Genomic DNA, 27,080 nt, shown 5'->3' with positions numbered 1-27,080 from the left:
GGTATACGTATATCCCGTCGTGCATTCTAGTAGAGACCAGAAAAAAAAAACGGGTCGTATACAACATCGAAAGATCCATGAACTCCGGGAGTTTGCTCCGCTTTTGGGTCCGTGGGTTTCGTATATACTTGGTGGTTGCGCATTTCCCCCCCGCATCTATATCGTCTCCGCTGTCTCCCCGCTGCCATTCAAAATGAGAGATTTGAGAGAGGGGTTCTTCTTCTCTGACGTATTCAGCGTGATCTAATCTCCCCGTCGCTATAGAGCTCTCATCATGCACGCAGGTCACCTTCTTTTATTCTTTTCTATTCGGTGCGCATTTTCTTATTTTTGTTGTTGGACTCGGCATCTTTTTCTTGTTGTTGATTATGGCATTATCGCTTCTCCGTCCTTCTTCTCTTCCTCTCTCTATCTCTCTAATGATCCTGCACACTTATTCTCTAGCCAGCACCCTTATACTATTCTATATATGTACCTCCTATTTAGTCCTGCACGCGTCATTCCTTTATATCGATAGGAATCTTTATTGTGCGGCAGGCTCATATCCAGCGAACCTTCCAAATCGATTTCAATCCGGAATTTCTTCTGATTGTCAGCCGCGATCTACTGGAGCGGGATAACAGCGGCGTCGTCAGCTCCTGGTTCGGCGATTGAATTAAGTCATCTGAAGGAGTTTTGGACTCAAATGCGTTGTGATTTATGCTGATTACTGCAAAGATTCTCAAGCAGAACCCAGTACCCCCCTGCACGATCGCCATATAATATTCAGATCGAATCATGGTTGCGATGCAGTACGCACCCAACGATGAATTAGGATCAACCAGATAGTAGCAAATGAAGATTGGCCAAAAGCGTTTCAACTTTTCTTTTGCATGGTAATTCATTTTTTTTTTGTCACGAGTTTTTCAATTATTTTCAAATTGAATTAATTACAAGTTCTCGAAGCAAACTAGCCTGTAGTACAGCGAGTGAAAATTGGGCTGAATGCTGATGATTCAGCATTCAGCCAATAGGCATGCTTCAAGCCCGCCGACCCCATGACTTTTTCTTTCACATGAAAACACATTTACAGCTTTTGCTACGCTACTATACATTATATTCCGGAAATTACACTGTTTGGATCGGTACTGTTTCAATTAAGAAAATAGTTTCTTCTGAAGTTTACTACACGCTGGGGTGTGATATAGGCTATATGTATAATGATGTATCACTGAAATCTATAAGTTGTAACGAAGTGCGTGGTGAAAGGCTCTCAAAGAAGGGTATACGTGAGTAGTATTGTACAGTGTACACCTAACTTAAGCGTCATTTGCTTTTATTGATCTTTATTTGTGTTTCATTATTTCAAAGCACTAAATTAATTTGAGTCTTAAATGTAGTGTGGAATAAGAGTAAAGCCCAGAGTTAAATACCGCGCAATTTCTCAAGAGAAAAAGAATTGCTTGATTATTCCTCGTTGTTTATCTCCAGACAAGTTATTTCTGACAAGCTAAATTTCGTTATATTTGAAGATATCAATAAGCGGGAAGGCTGCCTACGAATAACGCTATGTGCAATTGTGCAGGGGGCTCTATTGGGACTTCCACTTGGCTTTGCCGTGATGGAAGGCGCAGACAATCCAATCGAAAATAAGTCGCGTTCAGTTGTGCGCGTACCGTGCATTCAGGGGCAACATGCCATGCTAATTGATCATGGACACGGTCCGACGACGTACAGTTGGGTCCACTGCCCTTGTCAACTCCCCCAAGTCTATAACTTTAGAGAAAAAAACAAAACCCAACTGTACTTTATTTTATTTTATTTATTTTTCTTCATTTATTTAAAGTTCATGCAACCATATCTTTGTTCGGGAGATGTATAGGGAAGCATTTCCAACTTTATACTGAAGTTCTTCGTCCTCTCACAAAGACATCATGAACAGTCCAAACTCATTAAATTCATGCCCCTTGACCCGTTCCATTGTTTTGGCATTGCATTTGGCGGTTAAACTTTACGGCACTCCTCGTCATCGTAAGCCACGAGTGATTAAGTTTCTCGAATTAGATTCCACTACAATGCCGCCGATGCGAAATAAAAATAGACAAAACTCTGGCAAAACTAGAGCAATAAAGTAAAGGTTAACACGGGCCAAAAGATATCGTAGTAAACCCGTTTTCAAATTCCGACCGGATCTCCTTACTTTTCCATTTCGTGTCTCCCAAATATAAAGGCCCCATAACTGTCCTTGCAATAACTATGCCATATAAAACAAAACCAGAAAACATCACAAAAAGCCAGCTCGTCCAAAACGAACTAGGAATGGAACAAGAACGATTTCAGTGCACGCGTTATTATCCGATACCAAAATAATCAAAAGCTCGCTTGCCATAGTTGTATATACTGTACAGGCCTATTAATCTGCAGAATAAATAAAAGATTAGATGGCTAATAGTCTTTTACACGATCAAAGAATAACAGTAGCTTATCATACAATGCCGCAGGCCTCGCACTCTCTATAATGATAATCTAGTGATACGTCTCGTGTGCTTCCCTATCCGACCTAATGCAATATGAATTCAGAAAGAAAAGGCTATTTTGATCTTAGTTATACTATTTGCGCTGGAGTAAATGTTCCGTCGCAAATGGATCGGAGGTACAATTGGCCTGCAGCACGCGCCGCAATAGCATCAACGAAACCAGCGGTGATTTATTCCAAAATTTAATCTTAATCTTAGGAAAAGCTATAACCGATACAAAGATTAGCATTTCACATTAATCCGTGTGAGACTGTTCAACGTCTACGCCTGCCTCCATCAAGTAATGTGATTTGTTAATATTTGATGTTTAGAATTTACCAACTTTTAGCATCCGAAACTTTAGACGGGTAGGGCAACATTAAATAGATTACACTAGTGTTGTTCCGTTGTGCTTTTTTGGATTCGTTATCGTTATCGTTAATCGTTATTTTTTCAATTTTTCATTCGTTTCGTTCTTCGTTTCGTTAATTTAAACGTGTCGCATTTTTCTTTTTTTGCGACCGTTTTCGTTTACCTTACAATTTTTTTTTCTAATGAAGTAATGAGTAGGCATGTTAGGCCAAATGATGTATCGAAAATAATGACCTAATTCCTCGCTAGGGGATCGCTAAGTCGCTAGTAGGTGGTCATTTCAAAATTGAAAATTCCAAATTTTGAGGGAAAAAAAAGTTCCCCCTGATGGTCAAAAAATTTGAAATCTCTACGGTTTTGATACGAAAAATTTAGCAAGAAATTAACGAAAACAACGAAAAAAACAGCCATTTCGTTATCGTTAACGAAAAAAACGAGCATTTTTCAAAAAAGTCGACAACGAGGCTCGTTAATACGTTATTTTCGTTGTCGTTATTTAAACGAGAACATCACTAGATTACACAATATGCTAAACACAAATATTAAAACAGCAATAGTTATAGCCAAAATAGAAATATTCGCCGTTCTAGCTAGTGGCAAAAAAGTAAACTTTGAATTCGACGTGATTAGCATTTCCCGTTTACCGTTTGTTCTTCTAAATTAATAGGAGAAGAAGTATATGTATGCGAAACAATACGGAACTTTATATATTGCCAAATGAAACAACCTTGCACACAGACCACTCTAAATAAAAACACTCAACCCTGAAAATTTGCCAAGCGACTGCCAAGCAAACATCCGAAACTTTTTAATTCAGTGACCCAAACTTCATCTTCCGTGTGGTTTGTCGTGTTAAGTTAAGTTAACTTCAATTCAAAACGACGGGGCTTGGTGTATCGATAATAAATCCGCAAGTCTATACTGATGCGAGTTTATAAATTTGACCACGTTCAAATCGTCCTGTCACATAATTATCGGGGATTATAGTCATTCTCTTGATACTACTTTATCAAATAGAGCGAACGAGAAAATGATCAAAGAAGGATATAGGGTGTCACTGCAGTTTCCTTCCGAGCTGTCAGTTTTTTTTCTCGTCGACACGCTCGCACTGCATCATAAACTGCTTCGAGTGTGGCGGGTTGGGATCTTCTCATCCACCGCAAATAACTCAGTATGCATCCCGCAACACGCCCCAAAATTGCCAGCCATTTCTGATCATCAACATCTACTGGCTGATCAAATATATATGTAGGATGTTATACCATGTACAACTCCTGAGAACTCGGCTATTACGATTGAGTTGTTCAGTTAATTTAATCACAAGTTGCTGCTGTCTCCTTTTTTTGTGAACTGCTCAAAGGGCTCGGATTAGATATAGAGAGAGACGTTGCGGGTTTCCCGTCTGGCACTCCCTCTTTTTTTTCCTCCCGGCGTACTATACTCTTTTTCTTAGCTCTTTTGAAATTTCCCCATTTGTGTGAACCCAACAGATCAAAAGATTGGTACAGAGGGGACCAAAAAAGAGGACAAAATCCTGAAGAGGGTAGGGTCGATTATAGTTTGAAGCGTGATATATACATGGATCTTTAAAACTCCAACTTTGATGTCTATCTCTTGACGTTTCAGCAACATCCTCCTCAGGCTCTGTCCAAGAGAAAAGAGAGAAATAAAAAGGCAGGAAAGGAAGGCAGCGAGATATGACTGCTGCACATCGCACAAAGAGCTGCAGCAGAGAAAGTCGTGTAGGCGAATAGAGTAGGCGGAGACCAGTCGTATTGATTACCACGCCAAACTTGTTTAGCGGCTGACATATATCACTAGTGATGAGGCCAGCAGTCGTTCCCTTTTTTGCCTGACGTTATGGATTTTCATTTAGACTATGCAGCGCCAACTGCCTCGGAGCTAAACGCGGCCTTATCCAAGCGACGAAAAAAAAAAGAAAAAAAAAAGACAAAATTCGCACGATTTCATAAAGCTCGGCATATGATTTCATCTAATCCCTTGATAAGAGCAAAAAGTCTGTGGTTACACCGCTAAAGTTGCGGGCATTGTGTATACATCTCACGCCCAGAGAGGCGACGAAAAGACAAAAGGAGCCAAAAAAATAGATATCAGGAAAACAAGACCAACGACCATATTTCAACGACGTGGTCGACGTTATTGTTGCCATCCACTTGGCACACATGACACGAAACACGCTAAGATATCAACAGAAAAAAAAAAAAAAATGAAAAACCAAAAACGAAAACAAAAACAAAACTAAACAACATCACACAGGCTTTCGGCTGGGAAACCAAATAAACATTTCCAAACAACCTTTTTATTTCTTTTAATTTAATTTCATGGGGTGGCCGCCGTTTTTATTCATCAAGTTCCGTTGATTGAAGTTGAAGCGGTGGCCGCTGGCGGTTGCAGTAAATCAGAATACTGGCAAAGGGCGTCGCGGAGATTTCGCCCAATGCGAGTCGAATCCACGGCCGTCAGCTCAACCAAGTGCGGATACAGAGAAATTAGTTGCCTCCAAGTCAACGGATTCACTGCATCGTCGGGTTCGGAGTTGGCGGAAACGACGGAAAATAAAATAAAACAGACAAACAAATAAGTATCAAGTTACGGCTCGGTTTCAATCGACTTTCAACAGTTGTTGGAAGGATTCAGACTTCAGACGAGGAAAAGGAAATGTCTGTGACTGGTTCCAACAAACTGCATTCAAGACTGAAAGTAAGGAAAAATTCTCGTTACCCTTTGTGGTCGGAATCTTCTTTAAAGCCGATATTAGAGAGGAAAGCCCTTGCAGAGTGAAGGCAATTTCGGCAGTGCGATACCTATCCAAAGTTGATGTGTGCACAAAAGTAAAATTATGGGGTTTATCGATAAACATACGATGGGATTGTATCGTGTGAGGAGAAGGGCGAGCGGCGCCGTACCGCACAGAATTCACAAAAACGTTGACTTTGATGTACTAGACACGGCAGAAACCGCTTCCGGCGAAACATTTATTTTGTATCTAGAAGGGCAAAAGAGGCAAAGCTGGCCAAGGGGAGGAAATGTAGCCAAAAGACTCACCTTGGCATGGGGCTCTGGCCACTAGTCTTGGCGTCTTGAGCAAAAGCAGCCAGAACTTTATGAAATCGATCAAGAAGTGCCGTGATGGCAAGCTGATTTGTAACCTGGCTAGGATTGCCGGAAGGTATCTTCGTTTGTTCTTGCTGCTGTTGTTTTTCTTCGTGAAACAACGAAAACTGCAACAGCACCTCGAAGCAGACGCGAGCAAACTCCTCGCGCAGTTTAGGTCCAGTCTCACTATCTACTATGTACACACACAATTCGGTTAATACTTAAAATAATAATTTTTTTTTCTGCCCCATGTTTAATATTACCTGGTGGAACCAGATGAATGGATCCCTTGCTGAGCAACCCCATGATTTTGGAGATGAAATGTGGTGGATAGAAATTGGCCTGCGGTAATATTTCGTCACGTATCAACTCCATTACTTGGCAGTCCAACAATTCATCCGATTGAATTTCTTCTGGCGTTTGATTGGCCAAAGGCACGCTAGTTACATAAAAAATAAATAAATAAATTTAATTAGAAAAAACGTAAATTGATGAACTCGATTTTTCCTCCAACCTTTTGGGGAAAAGAAATTCGTCTAACGCTAGAGTGATTTCCGTCCAAAGCGGCAGCATAACTTCCTGTACATTTATATTATTCTCCTGATTGTCGGGTCTCAGCCGAGCCATGGGTAATCCCAAACGTAAGACATGCAGTAAAGAGTGAACTGCAAGTCGCCAAGTCGTCTGAGAGGTGCAGTCATACTTAAGACTTAGCGGCAAACGAAGGCACTGAGAAGTCGAAAAAGTATTTTGGAATCAAAGTCACCGCGGTAATCTAAATCTGTAATGAGACTTACTCTAATAATGCTGGTCAACACTTGAGACTGATTAACGACTTCTTCTTGGCACGTTTTCCCATACAAATGGACAGCCATAGTCAAACATTTTTCTCCAAATGGAACATAGTTTAACGTGACCCATTCTGCAGACTAAAAATGCAAATAAAAAAATTATGGTTTTATACGTATCAACGGAATTCGTAAATTCGTTGGTTGTTAGTTTTTAGCATATGGACCTGTTTAATGTGACATGAATGGAGATTCACCTGCATTCCTTTGAAAGAGCTTATGGATTTAGTCTTGAGTTGCCCATAGGTTGGAGCTTGACAAGCAAAGCCAGCAAAGACCAAAAGTTGATAAAAGAGTGCAGGTATCATGGATTTCATCAGTTCGTTTCCAGAGACAAAGTCCTGTTATGGAAAAAAAAGAAAAAAAAATCGATTTTGATACTCTAAACAATGGACTTGCTAACAGTTCAATTGTGAAGTACCCGTTGCAAAGTATCCATGCAGAGTAAAACTCCTTCTTGGAGTGGTGTCAGCACAGGGTCATTCACCGATGGAAGAATGAACGGAGAAGCTTCACCATGCACGGGAACGCTGACTGCTGATTGAAGGACAGTGCACAACATCTGCAAATTGTCCGACCCGAACCTGTACAAATAAAGGCGGCAGGAGATAATGAAGAAAATGACATTACATAATTAAACTATAGAAAATAATAAGTTTGGTAATTCCAATCTTTAGTAGTACCTAGATTTTATATATTGGAAGAGTCCAGGAAAGATAAGCACTAAGGCGGTCAGGAACGGCTGTGACGGAATATAAGTTACGCGCTCTTCTTTTTGCGGACTCGTCGCTAATGTTCCAATTTGAAGCCAGGCTTTCCACGCCACGTTCCAGACGAAATCATCGTGGGACCCACTACCATTGGATTCACTGGAATTGCATTTAGTCGTCGTTGACAGAACATCTTGAAACGCTTTCAATGAGGCCAGCGAAACCTAACATCATATCGATGCAATACATTTCTATGATGACACTGACAAATAATATGAAGTTCCAATGATTTACCTCAGAGTTTTTACTCAATGCCGAATTTTCAATGTGTTCAAGCAAAAGAATCCAAGCCCTTGAAAATTCATCTAGTGACTGCAACATCGGCCGCTTAGTCTGGAATACACGAGCGACGCCAGAAAGTGTCAGCACCTGTGTTAATAAATGAAAGAAATATTAATTGTCCTATTTTAGCTGTTAGCACTAATAAATATGTATGCATATATATTTAAAAAAATAAAAACAAATCAAATAAGATAAAAGTAATTCATACTTGAGTCTCTGCCCATTGTTTTTGAGCTGTGTTACGTGAATGATGGATTAGCATACTTCCGGAAGTGTCCACCTTTACATCACTAGCTTGCCCAGATAATTTCTTGACATTATCCAACAATGGAAACAATACCTGAATATATGACAACGAATTTAAATAAATAATAAATAATAACTATCATCTTTTATTTATTTTGCCTGCCACACGACAGCCTGCCAAGTGTTATGATGCAGAAGATCTCCATGGGCTGCAATAGTGCTAAAGAGTGTTTGGCCAGCTGATTTGCGAACCGCTGGGCGTTCATCGATACACAACTCACCTAAGCCAAGTAAAACATTAAAATTCAAATTAGTAACCATTTCCCTCCAAAGAAAAACAAGCAAACAGGCGATTTATTACCAAGTTTGGTATACAGACACATCCAGAGTTTGTCGAAGGCAGCCATATTTGGCACACCAGGAAAGTCTGGGAAAACTTTATTTTTTTCTTCACACAATGAAGAGCGTAATACTTCTCGGTTTTGATAAAAATAGTCGGATATGTTCCACTTAAAACGTACACAATGGTAGAAAAAACGTACCAAAAATATGTTAAAAGGACTTCATCTACAGAAGTGTGATTGTTTTTTTACCATCAAACCTATGGCCGTAAGTGAGACGTTGAGATCCTGTGTTTGCGATCCAAATTTTCCAGTTGTCTCAACTGCTAGAGGCAGACAATTCCATGGCAAAATAGGGAGGTAATCCGTAACCACCAACTGCAAACATTGGAACGCTGAGCGAATTGAATTCTCTCTTTAAGATCGATAGCGCAAAACAGAAAAGAAAAAAGAAACAAAAACACAGTGAGCATCATTAACAGACAAAAGTTGGTTTAATAATACCCTTGAGAATTGTTGATAGCTCCTATTATGTTGAGGAACAAGGGCCATCCAAAAGAGATTATGTCACCGGAGCTGTGCAGCAGATGGAGGACACAATCTACTTGCTTTTGCCGTACATCTGCAAAGCTGGTACTAGATAACTCATTCAACGGCGATATTAACAATGTTTGCAACCTCTATAAAACAAAAAAAGAAGAGAAAAGGAGGTATAAGCGTTCAATTCCTAAAAATGCTCGAGTAATTTAACAAAAAAAAAAAATCGATAACTAATGGTATTAACCTGGTTCTCTTTTAAAGAAGTAGAATGTTGATATTGAATAGCTGATCGAACTAAAGTAGTAATGGCTTCTATTCCCCACTCTCTCATGCGGTTAAGCGGATGGCTACTAACTTCAAGTAAATGGTTTGTCACAGGACGCCAAAGAACTTCAACACGATTCAAATTGACAAGGCCCGTTTCTAACAGTTTGGCCACCGCAAAAAGTGATGGCTCCTGAGTTAAATATTGAATACATAATTAAAACATAGTTCTTTTTTAAATTCAACTTCAGATAATACATACCCTATTGGAATAGGCAACTTCAAGAGCTTCCTGTGACAACTGGCGTAAAGCGTCGATCAAATGATGGAGAGCTACATCATCTAAATATTGGCTAGATTCGAACAATCGGCTTAACATGGACGAAAGAACGGGCAAATCAGCCAGCACCGCGGCAGTACTTGGCACTAGAGTGGCCGAACTCGATTCCATCAACGGCCGTGATGATTTTAAAGAACCACCACTCGACGGCTTTAAGCCCAAAATCCATGCCAGATGCTGTTCACATAAGTGGAATGTAGAAGAAAAAGAATTAAATACTCAGCTTAACATTAAGGAAACACAAGAACACATACTTGTAATGTAGTTAAGACCATGTGCCATGCAGATCCCAACACTGCTCCGTGGCAATGAGCAACACTCAAGATAGCGCGCATGCATTGTAAATTTTTGGCTGTCAAAACAACCGGCCCCTGCTGACATCCGGCAGGCTGCGAAGGAGTAGGCAGTGGAGACCCGACAGCCACGATCAAATGCTGGCGGAATTCCGTCTCAATATTGGCATTTGCGTTTCCTCCAGTGTTAACCATATGTTGGCCATAGCTTTCGGTGCTCGGTTGTCGAGACTGTGCGACTACAGGATTCATTGCAGTCACAGAGAAATTAAACTTAATTAAGTGAAAAACAAACAGACAAGCAAACAAACAAAATTGAGTGTTTACCTCGACTAGTGACCGTTCCAGGAGAGGAAGCGTTAAGAACGGTTAATGTGTAATGGGGCGGCAAGGAGGCTTTACACAATGCGGTTATGAAAGCATCACGAGGAGTTGTCAATCCAACACGGCCACTCACACTGGCGAACGTCTGTAGAGATTTGAGCACATTTTCCGTGCTTGTCTCGTCAGTACTAATAAAATCCTTGGAATGAATGACTTTCGAAAGAAAAAAATGTTTTTACTTAAAAACAAATTTTTTACCTAGCCTCAAGTAGGAGGGTTAAGGCCGCTAATAACCCACACCAACTAGAATTGACAAGCTGAATGCTAAAGGAATCGTCGTCAATAGAAGTCTTTTCATTTGGAGCTCCATCTGAAGGCGCCGATGAGTCGCTCGCGTTACCACAGGGTGTGTTTTGCACCACAAGTGATATTGAACGGATAACATCCAGCAAGCATGCGTACGCTACAGACATGCAGTAACCATCTTGGATGCTAGGCGGATCAGTTTTGTCCAACATTTCGAGGCTGTAAAAAAAAGACGGATTATGTTATTCAGCAGAAGGTTAGACGGGCGATAAAGAGGAGAGAAAAATTGAATTAATCATACAAAGTGGCTTTTGGTTGTCCGCTGGTAAACACAGTACATATGGGTATCCAAACGCCACGATAATAGAAGCCAGCTTGCGGAGAGATCCCTGGTCCCATACTAACCGTATTTATCAAGGGGGACGAAGACGATGTTGAATTGGTCAACGCTGCTTGAGCTGAAAATTAATCAGGTATTTTAAAACATTATCTTTTTTTCTCTATTTGACATTATGATACTTGAAGAAGCAAGACCCGGCGGTGTTGTCACAAAGAGTGACTGTATACACGCGGCGAGGGAATTGACGGTATCTTGAAATATGTTTGTTGCATGTGGTTTCATGTCGTAGCTTTGACAGAAAGACTTCACCAACAAAGGTTGAGCCAGCAACCTATGGAGGATTTCTAAAGCTAATGCTCTCTGCCATGCCGGTTTATCAGGATCCAAGAACTTTATGATTAACGACAGAAATATTTCACATTCTGTAACCTAAACGATCGTGAAAGAGAAGACAACATTATTTTTATAGTATTAAACAAAGTAGAAAACTCGAGCATAATTTTTTCTCACCAGTAATGAATAATACTTCTGTACCAATACCGATACTAGTCTTAAAAGTCGCATGCTGACGGGAAAAAATGGTTTGTCTGTTGTTATGGGTTGTTGTGTTTGTAACTGTTGCTGTTGATGACCGATCGCAATTCTATACTGAGACTTCACATTGGGTGAAAACAACTTGATCACCAGAGCACACACTCTCTCTTTCAATAATGAACTAAATTCCTGGTGCTATTGAAACATTCCTCAGTTAACATTGATTTCCTTATCCTTATTACATTCATAATTTAGAACCTTGAAAAAGACGCTATAGAACGTGGACAAGATGTTCTCCAATAATTCGATTCCAAACGTTCGCGTCATCTCGGTCATTCCGATTAGCCAGGATGGTTGATCGCCGTTGACCAACATCACCAGGTCCTTCGATAATAATCAACAATTAATGAAACGATGTTTCCGATGGAAAAAACACACAGATACATACTTGAAAAAGAGAAAATGCATCTTGTGCAAAGGGTTTAAGCGCCTTCAGAGGAGAATCGGGTAATTTAATAAATTCTTTGCTGCCGCCAGAAAAACTACTATCGACTAATGCAGGAGGCTCTTCATTTGATGATGCGTCTTCTATAACCACCCTTTCAAAAACTAATGAAACTAGTTGACGGACGGTAGCTCCAGCTGTGTTTCCTATTGTAGCATCCTTAGCGAAGTGGAGTCGAAAACACAGCACTAGACACTGTTCAAACATTATAATAGAGATTTTCTTGCTTCACATAGCAAAATTGATTTTTTTCTGTACCTTGGAGAGTGAATCCCCTCTAACTAAATTGCTAGTTGTAAGTAGCAATGCAGCAGTTTGGAGGACTTTCACTTCATCAATGTTATTTTCCATCAAAAGCCACATAACATTAATTACATATTTGGCTCCTTTTTCATCAAGTAAATCATATGTGATAAATCTTTGTATAGCCCCTAAACATACCTGCATAATACAATTTATTTAACAAGATAAGTTTTTTGTCTAAAAAGAAAATGAATACTTTTGTTAGTTTGGGATCTTTTGTTTCACATCCTTGAATGAGTGGATACAGGGCAGGATTGGTAATGCTTCGTAGAGTTTGATGTGTCAGCTGGGAACCGCCATAAGAGTTTTTTAATTTGGACAGCACTTCCTCACATGCCTGCAGAAAATGAATATTGCAATAACAGATGTATGGTGACAATTTAAAGTATTGATTTGAACTTGTCATGTATTTCAATTTACCTCTTTAACTGAAGTGTATTTTTTCCTTGTTTCAAGTATCAAAGTTTTCAGATCAGACTGAAGTCCTTCAATTACCCTATTAACCTGATCTTTATCCATTCTATAAAAATCTATAACCAGTTGTTTAGCTATTTGTAAAGAAACACTACTTTTGTAATGCTAAATAGAGGATCCACACAACTTGGTTTAGTCACAAAATAACATCAGAATCACAAAACCTTGATTGCATAATGTTGAAAAAACATGCTGACTGGGTGATTGGAATTGCAAACAATAGTAAATTGTATTTCTCAAAATTAAGAAAAAACAATCACTTCCCGGTTGTCAAATGAATTTTGCAGAAACAGTTATTGTGACGTGGGGATTTTTACTGTCCCGCCATCTAGAGGTAACGGAAAGTAATATAAATTATTTAAAAAAAAAGATTGGCGCCCTATTCTCAGCAGTTGAGTTGAGTTGAGTATCCGATAGGCGATACGGCGATACTAACAAAGTAACAAAAAAAAAATAAAATAAAAAAAAATAAAAAACCTTATTATGGACAATTGTGCATAGAGTATAATGTATCTATGCATAACAAATAATCGGTGATAGGTCATAACATACGTAAATAGGCTAAGCTAATATAGCTAGGAAATTTGATTAGGCCCTGTTCCGAATTTTCTGCACCATATTTTTCTTTTTTTTTATCATTTGGTTTATTTCTTGTTACATATTTACCTTATGGCTAGAAAAAGGCGGGTATCTAGCGGACCAAATTCCAATTTACCAGACACACCAATAGCTTACACATGATTTCTGTTTTATAGGTATCAAATAAATACAAAGTCTGTTTTTCTAGCTCAATATATTATGAATGGTTTATTCCAGAAGCAATCTTTGAAGGAAAGCACATTATAGATCCCAGTATACAGAACCCATAAAACAACTTTAAAGAAGTTTTAGATGATTTGTTACTTGATCAACCATTTCTGAGGAAGCTGGTCCAACACCTAATACAGTCTTTGACCCTGGTGCAATTTGAGTTCTTCCAGCATCTCTTACAACAGTCGTTGGGAGACCCTTACTTCTTGAATTTGCTGCAATTGACAGCAGCTCCTCCTCTGAATCAACTTTAACCACAACTTTAGGTTGGCCAAGGTTTTCCCAGTGTTTCAAAATTTCTTGATCTTTTTGTTTCATTTGCTTGTAAGCTGCAACTGCAGCATGTGAACACTGCATTATGGAAGTAATTTTTTTTAAATAAGTTATAATAACATGTAAATAAATTACACAACTAGAGACAAGAAACCTGGGCAGCAATTTTTCCTTTCCCCATTTTTAGATCATTTCGAACAACAAGGACTAATTTGTATGTTTTTCCACTGTTGTTGACTGCATCTCCATATGATAATTCCTCGTCCTAAAAACCAAAAAAATGCAATAGTAAAATTTTTGTTTTTGAATTACCCTCTCAAAATTAATACTCAATTCTTACTATGTATCCTGGGCTTGTGCTGTTCATCAATTTGTAAAGCAATGCTGATGATATGATTCCACAAGATAATCCAACCACAAATGACGGACTAATAAAGTCTGTGAATGCAGCCATCCTGAAATCCAGAATAAAACACAAAATTTTGTTTTTCCACTGACACACACAGACACTTACACTGACAGTGAATTATTTTCAAAGAATTGATTTGCTCAAACTTGGCCTACTATATTCACGGCCACTCATCTGAGCAACTGTCTGTTGCCTAAAGCGGTGGCGGATAGGGATAGCATTAGCAAACATGTCGTACTGTCGGCGCTGTCGGCATGGTATATAGAGAGGATGATAGAGCCACGGCCAAGAAATTAGTCCATAAGGATAAGGGTTTGTCATTTGTCCGAACCTGTTTGGCTGTTTCGAGAACGTCATATGAATGATACATTCCTAAAGGCATCTTGAAAATAAAATGGATGGCCAAACTCCTGAATCAGATTCTAGGTGTCTTGGTTCCCTTCTATGATTTGGAGTGGGGCGATCCTGCATGGAAAACTAAACATGCAAATCCAAACAACTCGGTAGGCTAAATCATTCAGTCAAAAGCGCTCTTTGTCCTTCCTTGCCGTAACGATCATCTAGCGCTATCTACAGGGATGTACCTTGAGGTATAACTTTATTTTAAATACTGCATACATTATACTACGAAACAGGTTAGAGAACGCATTTTATGAACTAAGCCAAAGCGCACAATAATCATTTCTCATCGCGGGCCGTTGCTGTTCGCTCCCACCGCGACTAATTGAACATGACATACAAATAAAAATCACGGCGTCAACCTGTTTGTGAGACATAAGTTTAAAATCGGATTTTACCACGAACTTATAAGCAGTATGTTACAATGGCGCATTTACTAGAGCTTCGTATTATAGATGCCAATGTCACTGAAGTGAAGATTGCATAGGCTACATCGGTTTCAAAGTCTGGCGGCTCTCGTTCTTGCTCAATCTTCCTATAGCGAAGCTATCGCCCATTTCAGGAGTCATGCCCATGGATTTTTTTTGGGCTGTGAATCGGGAAGATTGGAACCCTTTGAGGAAATTCGAACACCACGCCTGGTTGGGTGCCCAGTATAATTAAAATAACGCTTTTGTTAAAAAAAAATGATTTTTAATTATATTTGTATGAATTCTTTTGTTTAGATTTTCGACGGTCGGCATTTTATTTGAGGATGATGCATGCGAGTGAGTTATAGTACTTCCGGCAATCCAGACTCAACATCCTGGCTTCTTCTACCAACAGTCTACGCATTCTATTCTAAGGAATAAGGCTTGTTACCAAGATTGCGATGCTTTTCGAAGAAACTGTCATTAATAACTTGACTCAATTTCATTCGGCGAATCGTCACAACTGGACTTCTGCGGGCAAAGACCCTGGCGGCTGGACCGGCTGGAAGTCGGGCGGCCTAGTCGGGTGAACCTTACCAGCTGATATGAAAGCTGAGGACGACTCGCGAGATTGCTGCAATGTTAGTCCGCGAACGACATCAAGTTGATCTCACGGTACTACTCCCTTTCAAAACATTTATCATGTCGACTTCATCTTAATCACTTAGTTTTTTAAAAATCAATAAAAGAGCAAAAACATTTCTTCTTCTAGTGGTGCAATCGCAATATAATGGCGGAATATTGCCGGTTGGAAAACTTTCCGGAAGCCCTTACGTAATCAAAATACACCTCAACTTTTGTTTCAATTTATTCTAAATGGAAACTTACTTTTTGTTTAACTTTCTCGAATCTTTGCTCTGGGATTGCCGCAAAGAGTTTTGGTGGATAACACTGACATCTTTACTCCAGTTGGGTTTGCGTTGTGCATTTCTTTTCGGTCGGCCTGGGCCAAATACGCCGTGGAATTGTGTTCCCGGGTGGCGATGTAATGAAGCCAAGAAGAAAAGGCGCAATTATTCGATAACATCTTTCACAATGATGATATACATGAACTCTTTCACAAGAGGATACCACTGCCACCGACTCTACAGCGGTTTCGTTGGCTACTTATTTAACTATGGGTTTATCAATTTGCTAGTTTGACCAGCAGCGCCTGCGTAACTAAAATCGTCAACAACATGATTTCGTCATTCGTTGAAGTCATCAAGGGCATTTTTACTCTAAAGCAATTTCTGGCGAGGATGTTGAAGTTCACGTCTGGTAAAGAATTGGAATTTTTCTTTCAAATAAAAAATGTAATAATATCTTTAATTTAATAATAATTGTACGGGTGCAAAGGCGATACAGTGCACCAGCTCACATGTGGCTCCCAACAATACTGTCTTTCCCTTACATTCCTTTCTGTCATGTGAAGGATCTGAAAGAGCTGGAATTTGAACCCAATCAGATCTGACACATCCAAAATCTACAAGTTTGAATTTGCTGCGCAATCTCAAGACGTGTTGAACTTCAAGTAGGTCGTATAGCAGGTACGTACGTCGAACATCCGACTGGGAGCTACACAACTAAAGGAAAATCTCCGTTTAACGATTTCTCGTGGATGAGAGGGTTGAGAGCTAAAGGAACATATCCATTTGAATTTCCTCGTGAATGAAAGAGTATAATCCTTTTTCATATTTTTGGTTTACAGAAGTTAAATGCATCCAAAATGTGTAAATATTGATTGTAAATAAATTGTAGTTATAAAACGATAGATTGAGGCTAACATAGTAAAATAATCTTTTTATTCAAGACAGCAGGTCAGTTCTAGAATGTGACTTGCATTCTTAACATGAGATTTGTATCACACAGACACACATAACAACTTCTGAGTGGGGGAAATTCTTTTTCAATAGAATTTTCTTTTTATAATTTATCCTTTTTTTTTAAATTATTATGTGGAATCCATATTCTGCTCGGCCCACAGTGAGTATCCAGGATTCAAAACAAACTGTTTAACACAGCTACAGAGCATACATTTCCATTCCTGAATTTTCCTCTGATTTCCACGCCGACTTTTTCTTTTTCTGGAAGCAGGAATTGGTTTTATTTTTACTTCTACTGATTTCCCTGGAATCAATAGAACTTTACATCCTTTACATATTGTTCGTTTTACAGAGTGGTCCCTGATCGAAAATAGTGAAAGTAAGTACATGTTCATCAGTTTATCTAATAAGCAAGGATGTCACTAAATGTAATTATTACAGTTTTAGTTGAAGTTTTTTTCCGATGCTAATCATATTCTTGCCAAATACCGAAGTAATCTGTGGACAGTGAGGAACTGCATTCAAGGCCACAATCGATGCCTGATTAGAAGGAAATTTACAAATTAAAATTTTATTTTATGAAACTGTATCAGAAAAGTATACCTGATATAGGAAATTAAGTCTTTGAAATCCATCAGATCCAGAAGTGTTCGTTTTTTTCCCAGACATATTCATTTTGCTGATAAAATATGGTGCGCCGCCGCCGTTTGTAGCAGCGAAATACATACACTTTTTTGAAGTTTGAAGCACACCACTTCTTCGTCTGCTACAGTCGTCTGGTTAGCAACATTGCCAGATATTCTTTTTGCGACCGAAAATTCTAAGATAGAAAAGCAAGCTTATCAGCTCGCCGCGAAGGGATAGTCCGTAAGCCAGTTGAAAACTGTCTTAAATGACAAATTCAGGGCCTACGATTAAGTCGGACTTATTCACAATTCACAATCCGATCCCTTGCTGCGCGCGCGAGTTTCCCGATAGGAATGGTCCAACAATTTGACCATATACATACAATCATTTATTGTAATATAAAATACAATCATACAACCATTTGAGGAATACGGTTACTTGGTTAGAATAGATTTCAATCCTACAGTTCCTCATTGTTCACTTGCGACTTGCCAGCCTTATTGGCCTCTGCCTGAGAGGCAAGATTCAGAAAAATGTGGTGGAAAGGATCAAATTGGACATAGTTATTGCAGAGGGTAAACACAGCACAGAAGAAGAGAGTAGGCCTAAGTCCTAATACCATATTTAAATGTTCAAAAAAGCTTTCATAAAATATTCTTATTCCCATCCAGTCAATAAACAAATCAACGATAAGGAAAGAGTCGCCGCCGCCTTAGAGAATCCCTACTTAAAAGAAATGTTCGATAGTTGCATAAGAGATGAAGAATACGAATTTTTTTGAGAAGAAAATAAAAAAAAGACAATAAATTTCCTCAGAGTATTTTGTATTCCATTCCATGAGATCAACTCACAAGTATGAAAGGCACTGCAAAGGCACTGCAGAGACAATTTCATCGCACACATACACCCTGGATTGATTTTAGTAGAAGACTAGTACAATTACCAAAAAGCTCCCTGGTATATTTATAAATTTTGCAAGTGTTATTATCTCTGGTAAGAAGAAAAGCATAACTAAAAGCGACAAGCAAGTTTGTTTCGTGAAAGACTTGTAAACTTAAAAAAAGATCAAAATTTCAAAAAAACGAGACAAGTTAAGTGAAAAACAAAAGGGAAGTGGGGCGGGAGGCAGTAAGTAATTTCAGGCGAGTCGAGGAGAGAGGGACTTTTTAAACTTCGGACAGGACCGCAGGAGTGCTGGGAATAACATCCATAATCACTTTGACAAGGTCGTTGTTGTTTTCCTCGGGCTCGATCTTGGACGCAGGCTGCTGCTTCTCCAAGTCCGTGGCAGTGCAAAGGGAACGAGTGCGGGGTGCTCGACGGCCGCTACCGCGTCGGACGGGCTTGTCTGGCTGCGCAAGGTGTTGATTCAGCAGCTTGCTGACTTCCTCCACGTCGGCTTCATTCTTGCCTTTGATGTTCTCTTTGATGACCTCGACCACACCGTCATCTTTCTTGTCCTGCAAAAGAAATTTCAATTATCCGGTTAAGAATTGAAAATAAGAAAACAAACTCACCTTGAATGTTTCCGTAAGGCCTGCATAGGTGATGCCCGACTCGACGAGCATATCGCGGAGGAATCCAGCTCGCCGGCGAGGCTTGATACCTTGACGAAACATGTCAGCGAATACAGGTCTCCATTGAGCCTCCTTAGTCAATTCTTCTTTGATCTTCTTGACTTGTTCGAGCAAATGATCGCAACTGATGAGGTTCTCCTTAAGTACCCTAGTGTTGATGCGGCCGCCATGCACCTTGCGAAGGATCTTGTGAAGTGCTTGATTGAGCACGTTGAACAGCGCTCTCCAAAGGTGTGTCGACTCCAAGGTGGTGATCAGCCAAAGCTTTAAGGACCATGCGATGTTCATCCTTCAAATCATGCACCTAATTTCGATTGAAACGTTAGAAAATCTAACCAATTCACGTGTTACTATTTCAGTTTTTACCTATTGACGGAGCAGATCCCAGCCATTAACACATCCAAGCAAAATCTTGTTGACATCATCAAGAAGACGGTAACGTTCCAAAGCCTAAAACAAACTGAAAGTTAGAAACGAGTCTAAAAATAGAAACTAAATGGCGATATACCTGGAAGAGCTGAAGGATCTTGGGAGTGGCGTGGTTCAAAGAAGACTAAGACAATTTTCTTGTCGGTGAAATTATCTTTTTGGAGCTTGTTGAGCCACGAGGCGAAATCATTGCAGGCGGCCACCTTGCTCTTGGACTTGAGCATTCTGTTGTTGTGGATCTCCTTGAGCATGCGGTAACGACCCGCAAAGATTGTAGTTGCGAATTACATTCAGCGGTAGCTTGCCATACGGCATGACGTACTTGTTGAAATCGTGCCCTTCTGCTTTCTCTTCCTGTGCCACGTAGAATGATCCATGACGTACTCGTTGAAATTGTGCCCTTCTGCTTTCTCTTCCTGTGCCACGTAGAATGATCCCAGGTTGACCATCTCGTCGATGAGGCGTCAACCGGTAACGGTGGCTTCCCACATGACCACAGCAATGCTGTCTTCGTGTTCAGGCATTGGCTGTGCTGGCTGAGTGGTGATCACAGCAGGGGGAGCATCAGATTCAACCTTGGCCTCTGTAGTTGGTGGCTGAATTACCACCTCTGTGATGATCTCCTCGGTGGAAGATGAGGTCTGTTGTTCTTCACTGTTGTTGGTCATTTCTGTAATTTTATTCTGCAACACAAAATACTATCGATAAATCAAACAGCATTCAACAACAGTGTAGATGGTTAAAAAAAAATGTGAGCAAAGAGAATATGAAGGCAGGCTTCAAGAACAGTCCCCCTTTTCTTTAACCAATGTGGAATTGAATTAGTTAATTAATTACCTGAGGATCTACCATTGATGGCTGCTGGTTGATGGACCAGTAACGGTGGCTTCCCACATGACCACAGTAATGCTGTCATCGTGTTCAGGCATTGGCTGTGCTGGCTGAGTGGTGATCACAGCAAGGGGAGCATCAGATTCAACCTTTGCCTCTGGAGTTGGTGGACTTGAATTACCACCTCTATGATGGTCTCCTCTATGATGGTCTCCCGGAAGATGAGGTCTGTTGTTCTTCACTGTTGTTGGTCATTTCTGTAATTTTATTCTGCAACACAAAATACTATCGATAAATCAAACAGCAGACATCAAACAGCAGACAACAACAGTGCAGATGGTTAAAAAAAATGCGAGCAAAGAGAATATTAAGGCAGGCTTCGCAGGCTTCAGTTCCCTTTTCTTTAACCAATGTGGAATTGAATTAGTTAATTAATTTTACCTGAGGATCTACCATAGATTTTTACCTGAGTCTACCATAGATGGCCGCTGGTTGATGGAAGAGAATTATTCATTTACTTTCGAACGCTTTCGAATGAAGACTACAAAGTGCAAATGGAAGGGCGTCCCTAAACTGCGAAAGCGAAACGCGAAACGCGAAACGCCTAAAATGCGAAACAGCTGTGCGAAACGGACCCAAAAGTTGGGACCCTGTTTCGCATTTTAGTCTTTGGGTCCGTACTAAACTGCGAAATCGGTGTGTGCGAAACGTCGCAGTGTAAACGTCTTGGTAGCAGACGACAATGGACTCAACAAACAAATTGTTAGAGTTTAAATGTTTCGAGACTTCGAGTTTCGTGCAGTCGTGCACCTTATATGGCCGGTCTATTTGTGTGTTGACCATGAATACGGAATACCTTGAATGCAATAGGTGTTTTTAATTAAAAGATTGGTATAAAAAAATTAATGGGAAATTAAATTCATGTATCAGTCATTACTCATTAACATTCTTAATTTTAAGGAAAGTTTTAGCCGATTAAATTTTAGCTTGATTTGGAACATGGGAGCTTTGATTTTTAGCTTGATTGACACTCATGGCCGATTTTTGTCGTGATGGCCGATTTTTCTTTGTGCACGTAGCCTACTAGTTGATTTAAATAATTTAATGTAATGTATAGTAATCCCTGTGCCATTATCTAATATATTATTATTTACAAATATAAATATCACCATACCGTGCTGCTCTATGTCTTTTATTTGTTTAATCATAAGATGCGCATTAAAACATACAGGGGTAGTGGCGAAGAAATCGAATTTGATTGCCCCCCTTCCTCCTTTAAAGCCTCATCATAGCGGGAGACAATGAAAAATGGCGGCAATCTCCGTCAATTTGGACCTCTGTGGGAAAAGGAAAACTTTTTTTTCGCAAGATGTTTCGCTCTTTAGTATGCCCTCCGGCATTTGGTCCCGCGAAACGGTCCCAAAATTTTGGTCCGTTTCGCACAGCTGTTTCGCATTTTAGGCGTTTCGCGTTTCGCGTTTCGCTTTCGCAGTTTAGGGACGCCCCAAATGGAAAACAGTTAAACAGAAACAGTAGACCGAGTTGACTAGATAATTGGCTGTGTTTATACAGTCATCCGTGAAAGTTTCTTGAACAGGCAAATGGCTCTCTATGTTTTAAGTTTAATTTGACGGAAGGGATACTACGGTGCCTACCGTACCCCCCATATTTTACGCCCTTTTCTCTTTTTCTTTATATTCTTCTCTTCCTTACCTACGAAAGAAAAAGAGAAAAAGAGAAAAAGGCGCAAAATACTGGGGGTACGGTAGGCACCGTAGTATCCCTTCCGTCAAATTAAACTTAAAACATAGAGAGCCATTTGCCTGTTCAAGAAACTTTCACGGATGACTGTATAGCACGGCCTTATAGCAATGCGTCAGAACTCAGAACCATCTAACGGCAGTTTAATAAAACACGAAAACACAAATTCGAGTTTATAATTATGATTTCGTCGCAATATAAAAATCTAAATGCGACGGCTCCATGTAAAACCTTGTCTTGCACAAGATGATCATAATTTCCTAATTGTTTAACTCTAAGAAAAAAAACGTATAAGACATTAATGAAATAAACAACTTTCCTATCTCACTGAGAGGAACAACGCCATCTGTTGGTGTGGGTTGGGTTGGGTTGGGTCAGGAAATAAGTCGTTTGGCGATTAGAATCCCTATCGGGAAACTTTCCTTCACAGACTTTCTGGTCTTAAAACGAGATTTTTCCGTCACAGTTCAATATCCTTGCAAGTCATTTACGTTTAGTTTGCTCAACTCATATTTTCCTATTTTAACATATAAAGTTCAATAATTGAATTTAAAAATAACCATCTTTTAGTTTAAAAACTGCAAAACTTAAATACAAATCTGGTTGTTGCGTCATGGTTGGGTCATCAAAGATTGCGCCAAACTTAACACGTTCAGTAAATGACAAGCTTACACATATAGTGGAAACTGGAATTTAAACCTAAGGTGAAAAAGTTGTAGTCGCCACCGCCAGATGCCACTAGTCGTAAAACAATTATTTTAACAGTTTTTCGTTAATTACGGGAAAACTAATTAAGTTAATGGAATTTTTTTGTTCTGGTCGCACCGAATAGTTTTTGTTTAATTTTTAAGACCAAAAAGTCTAAAATCTGTCGTAAAACGCACGAGCTATGGAGCGTTACATACATACAGACATACAAAGTGACATGGCTTTTTTTTCTGCGTATGCAATTATTAGCTTCGCCCTTCGGGCTCGCAATCAACCACTATTCTATCAAACGTGCCGGTACAAAAAGTATACGATGATGGTTATAACGTTTGTTGTCCTGATTGCCATTACAAATAGTCGCATAGAAGAATATAATAATACGAGCAAAAACGCCTGTGATGAGCTTGACGTTTGCCTTCCTCTTTTTTACATTTTTTATTAGTTGTCCTTTAATCATGTTTTATATACAAAAGTCAGAAAGAAGAAATGGCATATCTTCAAATTTTTAACAGTTGCATTGTTCTATGAATTGAATTAATGAATCTATGAAGTTGGATAGCTGTGCCTCTGCAACAACTAGACTTACATAAGCCAAGCCAGTGTGCACCAAAATAAGAAGTTCCAAACACGTTTGCTAACAGAAGATAAACATTAATTTTCTTCTCTAGAGAAATTTATTTCAAGATTTGTTAAAAAACTTAATTACATCTGATTTTTTTAGTTTCTTCTTCCGCTTCCAAGTTGTTGGCATTCAAAAACGATGTTTAACTTGTAACCCTCTATAGAGGTACATCATAAGCAGCAAACTAAAAAGCTGTGGATAAGACCCTTCAGCCACCCCTTTACCCATTCTGCGGAAATTTATTGATTTAACTCCCCAGGCACTTGTCAGTCAAACTACGATGATGACATAAAGAAATGTAATAGACACGTGTTTTGATCGAGAACGCGAATAATGTTGAAATGGAGTAACTATTTGTTTATTTAAAAATTACATTCGCTTGACGTGTTAAAGAGACAATCAAGTAAAAAAAGCTTATTACTAGCCCAACATCAGTTGTTAGTATAGTAGTTAGAGAGGCATAGCTTAGTAAGCCACCATCAGGCATAGTGATTAGAACAATCTGACTAATTGTAATTTAGAGATTGCTTAATAATAGAGATGCACCTTGTATCACCTTGTATACAATAAAACATTTATCTTGAATGGTATAATACAATCCTGACACAATGCGGACTCACTTCAACTCGTGTATAAAATCTGGTGTGCTTCTCTCATTTCCACCAACTACTTTTTGCATCGAGAGATCCCGTAAGGAAGCAGTGAAGAAAGTTTCATTGTTGTGTTGTGTAATACACGTAGCAGTAAAATATACTGAGATACAGCATCCCTTAGCCAGGGATGAATTTGAGTAGATGGCTTCTTTATTCTGTTATATTTATTCAAAAAGTAATTGATGTGAAAGTGGCTACATTGGGGCTACCAGAAAATTTCTTACTTGTCGCTTCCATGTTTTATGGATTTTTTGTAAAAAAAGAGTAAAGGGACGGTCACAGATATGTCTTCAGTGGGGGTAATTAGGTGAAGGACGCATATATTTTCTGAGATACTACAAGTTCTTTGCTTTAAGTTTGTTAATTTTTCAGTGAATTCCTTTTGAGAGTTTTCTATACGTGGATTGATCAGAAAACTTTCTGTTAGCTTCCCTTTCATAATCTCCAAAATTCCAGGTAACAATGTTACGGCCTTCTTCAGCCTTGAAGATTATGTATGTGCGGGATTGGATGACTCTTTCATCATGAACCCAGGATTGGTGTTTGACTGTCCAAGAATTTTTAATTAAGCCAAATAAATTACATTCACATATATTTTAGGAAGAACTCTACACTTCTAATAATTTAAAGTGAACTGCCAGGAGGCAATTTCCCACAAGTAGAATAGTGCGTTGGTTTTTAAGGAAGTGTGAAATGACAACAAAAGAAGAAGAGCAATCAACAGCAACTCGTCTCTTGAATGGCAATACAACAACAATGGCACAACTAACTCGTTATCATCATGTTTTATACCCAAACGTTTCTATTGCCACGTAGTTGGCGCCTAACTACGCAGTTCTAGAAAACGCGTAAGTTACAACTGATGACAGGTGCGTAAATATAATAATACTTAGGTCACTCACTTTCAATCATATATTCTTTATACTTGCCCAATAAGAACGTTAAACTACGATATAATATTAAAGGTACACTCTCGGCTATCCCCAAGACCGGCGGGTGTTCAGTAAAGGGTCCCAAGATACCCCGCAAGGTATGCTAGTATGGGAGGCCCCTCGCCTCTCGGGGGTATAGTAAAAATTGGGTTTTTTCGTTCTTAATCATATAAAATTATTAATCAATGAGGCCAGAAATTGATTTCATTTGAGCTTTTTTGAATTCCCTATCCTTTAATATCTCATTCATCTAGATTAGACAATTATTTGTATGTTAAATTCATGATTGAAAATCACAATTATTTGAAAGTTGCGCCTTTCGCAACATTGACAATTTTATTACATTAAACACGTGTTTATGTTACCGACTGAGGCCGACAATACGGTATGTTGTTTAATTAGATGTTTTATGTCTTTAATTTCTGCATTTTTATATACACGAGTTAATAAGACTGTTATCTTAGGCTCAGTATGCCGAAAAAATGCTTTGTTTATGGTTGTTCAAGTGGTTAAGTGGAAAAGTGAAAAAGTGCCTATGTTTAATGTACCTAAACATGACACTTTATTCATCAAATGGAAAAAAGCTGCTAAACGAGGCAGATCTGACAAGACGCTTTCCAAGAATGATCATATTTGCTCAAAACATTTCCTAGAGCAGGACATAGTTAAAGGGGAGACTGACTTCAACGGTGTATATACACCAAGAAAAAATGGTGGCTAACAAAAGGAGCAATTCCTGTACTAGAAAAAGGTACCGACACTATTTTATTTTAAAATGTAATTCCCTCTTGATGAATTGGAAGTAACAGTTGACATGCAGCGTGAATCATCTAAGAATAATGTCACTGTCAGTGCAACCTGTTACTAACTTGGAAGTAACAGTTGACATGCAGCGTAAATCATCTAAGAAGAATGTCACTGCCAGTGACACCAACGAAGACCCATCAGCATCAGTGCAACCTGTTACTAACTTGGAAGTATCATTTGATGTTGAGCGGCAAAACCCACACCCGTTAGTTGGGATGCTGTTTAGCATCCACCTCAACCCTTTCCTCGTTTATGTCAAGCTCGCTACTAGCTTCTTCTCTCTCTGTCTCTCCTATCATTAACGTACCGTGTATAATCGTGTGTAATGTGAATGTAATAATGGCATATTGTATTACCTAACGTGTGACTATAAGACGGTACCTGGTGTGTGGAATAAAGTTCATTCAGCAACATGTGAAACTCTTTTATTCAAACTCAATAGTTGACATGCAGCGTGAAGCACCATCGAAGACCCATCAGCATCAGTGCAACTTAAACTATGCTTTTTAATTTATATGCATTGTATTCTCCGCTTATCGGCTAAACTACAGATTATTTCAGATTGACATCTTCATAATTTCAGATTGACATCTTCATAATTTCAGATTGACATCTTCATAATTTCAGATTGACATCTTCATAATTTCAGATTGACATCTTCATAATTTCAGATTGACATCTTCATAATTTCAGATTGACATCTTCATAATTTCAGATTGACATCTTCATAATTTCAGATTGACATCTTCATAATTTCAGATTGACATCTTCATAATTTCAGATTGACATCTTCATATTCATTTAAATTATCTTAAAATAGAATATAAACCATAGCAAGTTATTAAAAACACATTTTATTTGTTTGTTTTTTTCAACACCAGATAATAAATGAAAAAGTCGCAAATCCTTTCACACTTCCTTTTCTGCTTGCTTTGCTTTGGTTAATTTGGGAGTTTTTTTTCTTGCCCTTATTCGCAGGACAGGAACAAATTCAATTACATCAGACTTTGCCTTTACATTAAGTGGAATATTTGGCATGATTTTTTTATTGCATTGATTTCTTTTGTCTTTGGATCCTTTTCATGAACTATTTTGGCATAATTCTTTTTTTTTATCACATCCGATTGAGCAACGACTTTTGAAGATTTTTTTATCCTGTTGCGATATCTTCGACAAATTCATTTGTATATGACGGACAGAGTCTGCCTTTGCAGCCTGTTCTTGTTTTTTTTTTTTTTTTCAATTTTCCTTGCTTTTTTTTGAGAGATTTCTT

General features: G+C 38.9%; 4 protein-coding genes and 2 long non-coding RNA genes across 14 annotated transcripts; 2 read left to right on the top strand and 4 right to left on the bottom strand.

Annotated features, from left to right (window-relative positions):
• Positions 1-4,885: 4,885 nt before the first annotated feature.
• LOC124206085 (protein MON2 homolog) lies at positions 4,886-13,015 on the bottom strand. Of its 4 annotated transcripts, none has more exons than XM_046603723.1 (28): positions 12,641-13,015; positions 12,417-12,557; positions 12,176-12,358; positions 11,861-12,112; positions 11,671-11,796; positions 11,389-11,607; positions 11,058-11,307; positions 10,840-10,996; positions 10,491-10,757; positions 10,236-10,420; positions 9,870-10,147; positions 9,538-9,792; positions 9,256-9,468; positions 8,976-9,151; positions 8,724-8,886; positions 8,492-8,639; positions 8,290-8,411; positions 8,093-8,224; positions 7,837-7,971; positions 7,516-7,766; positions 7,254-7,416; positions 7,000-7,173; positions 6,782-6,913; positions 6,499-6,713; positions 6,248-6,423; positions 5,934-6,177; positions 5,610-5,692; positions 4,886-5,404 (listed from the first exon to the last, which is right to left on the bottom strand). In XM_046603723.1, exons 1-28 carry the CDS (start codon positions 12,737-12,739, stop codon positions 5,235-5,237), a joined length of 5,109 nt encoding a protein of 1,702 aa, XP_046459679.1. In that variant the 5' UTR covers positions 12,740-13,015; the 3' UTR covers positions 4,886-5,234. The 4 variants fall into 4 exon arrangements, with proteins under 4 accessions (XP_046459679.1, XP_046459680.1, XP_046459681.1 ...); XM_046603724.1 differs by having other exon boundaries at positions 5,934-6,174; XM_046603725.1 differs by having other exon boundaries at positions 7,030-7,173.
• Positions 13,016-13,472: 457 nt separating this feature from the next.
• LOC124206087 (peptidyl-tRNA hydrolase 2, mitochondrial-like) lies at positions 13,473-14,385 on the bottom strand. Its single transcript, XM_046603731.1, has 3 exons — positions 14,118-14,385; positions 13,932-14,042; positions 13,473-13,855 (listed from the first exon to the last, which is right to left on the bottom strand). Exons 1-3 carry the CDS (start codon positions 14,229-14,231, stop codon positions 13,571-13,573), a joined length of 510 nt encoding a protein of 169 aa, XP_046459687.1. The 5' UTR covers positions 14,232-14,385; the 3' UTR covers positions 13,473-13,570.
• Positions 14,386-14,504: 119 nt separating this feature from the next.
• Positions 14,505-16,767, top strand: LOC124206090. 3 transcript variants are annotated; one of them, XR_006879564.1, is made up of 3 exons: positions 14,505-15,226; positions 15,311-16,315; positions 16,394-16,767. It is a non-coding gene; the product is annotated as an uncharacterized LOC124206090 (long non-coding RNA). The 3 variants fall into 3 exon arrangements; XR_006879563.1 differs by having other exon boundaries at positions 14,505-15,238; XR_006879562.1 differs by lacking the exon at positions 16,394-16,767 and having other exon boundaries at positions 14,505-15,238; positions 15,311-15,670; positions 15,768-15,945.
• A 43-nt stretch (positions 16,768-16,810) lies between these two features.
• Positions 16,811-17,635, bottom strand: LOC124206088 (ribonuclease P protein subunit p21-like). Its single transcript, XM_046603732.1, has 3 exons — positions 17,464-17,635; positions 17,300-17,400; positions 16,811-17,220 (listed from the first exon to the last, which is right to left on the bottom strand). Exons 1-3 carry the CDS (start codon positions 17,584-17,586, stop codon positions 16,989-16,991), a joined length of 456 nt encoding a protein of 151 aa, XP_046459688.1. The 5' UTR covers positions 17,587-17,635; the 3' UTR covers positions 16,811-16,988.
• Positions 17,636-17,977: 342 nt separating this feature from the next.
• LOC124206089 lies at positions 17,978-18,304 on the top strand. Its single transcript, XR_006879561.1, has 2 exons — positions 17,978-18,086; positions 18,159-18,304. It is a non-coding gene; the product is annotated as an uncharacterized LOC124206089 (long non-coding RNA).
• On the bottom strand, positions 18,295-20,854 carry LOC124206086. 4 transcript variants are annotated; one of them, XM_046603728.1, is made up of 6 exons: positions 20,791-20,854; positions 20,331-20,594; positions 19,573-20,176; positions 19,431-19,514; positions 19,005-19,368; positions 18,295-18,947 (listed from the first exon to the last, which is right to left on the bottom strand). In XM_046603728.1, exons 5-6 carry the CDS (start codon positions 19,350-19,352, stop codon positions 18,654-18,656), a joined length of 642 nt encoding a protein of 213 aa, XP_046459684.1. In that variant the 5' UTR covers positions 19,353-19,368; positions 19,431-19,514; positions 19,573-20,176; positions 20,331-20,594; positions 20,791-20,854; the 3' UTR covers positions 18,295-18,653. The 4 variants fall into 4 exon arrangements, with proteins under 4 accessions (XP_046459684.1, XP_046459683.1, XP_046459686.1 ...); XM_046603727.1 differs by having other exon boundaries at positions 20,331-20,609; positions 20,766-20,827; XM_046603730.1 differs by having other exon boundaries at positions 20,766-20,821.
• Between the last annotated feature and the right edge of the window lie 6,226 nt (positions 20,855-27,080).

Source organism: Daphnia pulex, chromosome 10 (genome assembly GCF_021134715.1).
Source record: "Daphnia pulex isolate KAP4 chromosome 10, ASM2113471v1".
Lineage (NCBI taxonomy): Eukaryota > Metazoa > Arthropoda > Branchiopoda > Diplostraca > Daphniidae > Daphnia > Daphnia pulex.
This window is presented reverse-complemented; position numbering and strand designations above follow the sequence as displayed.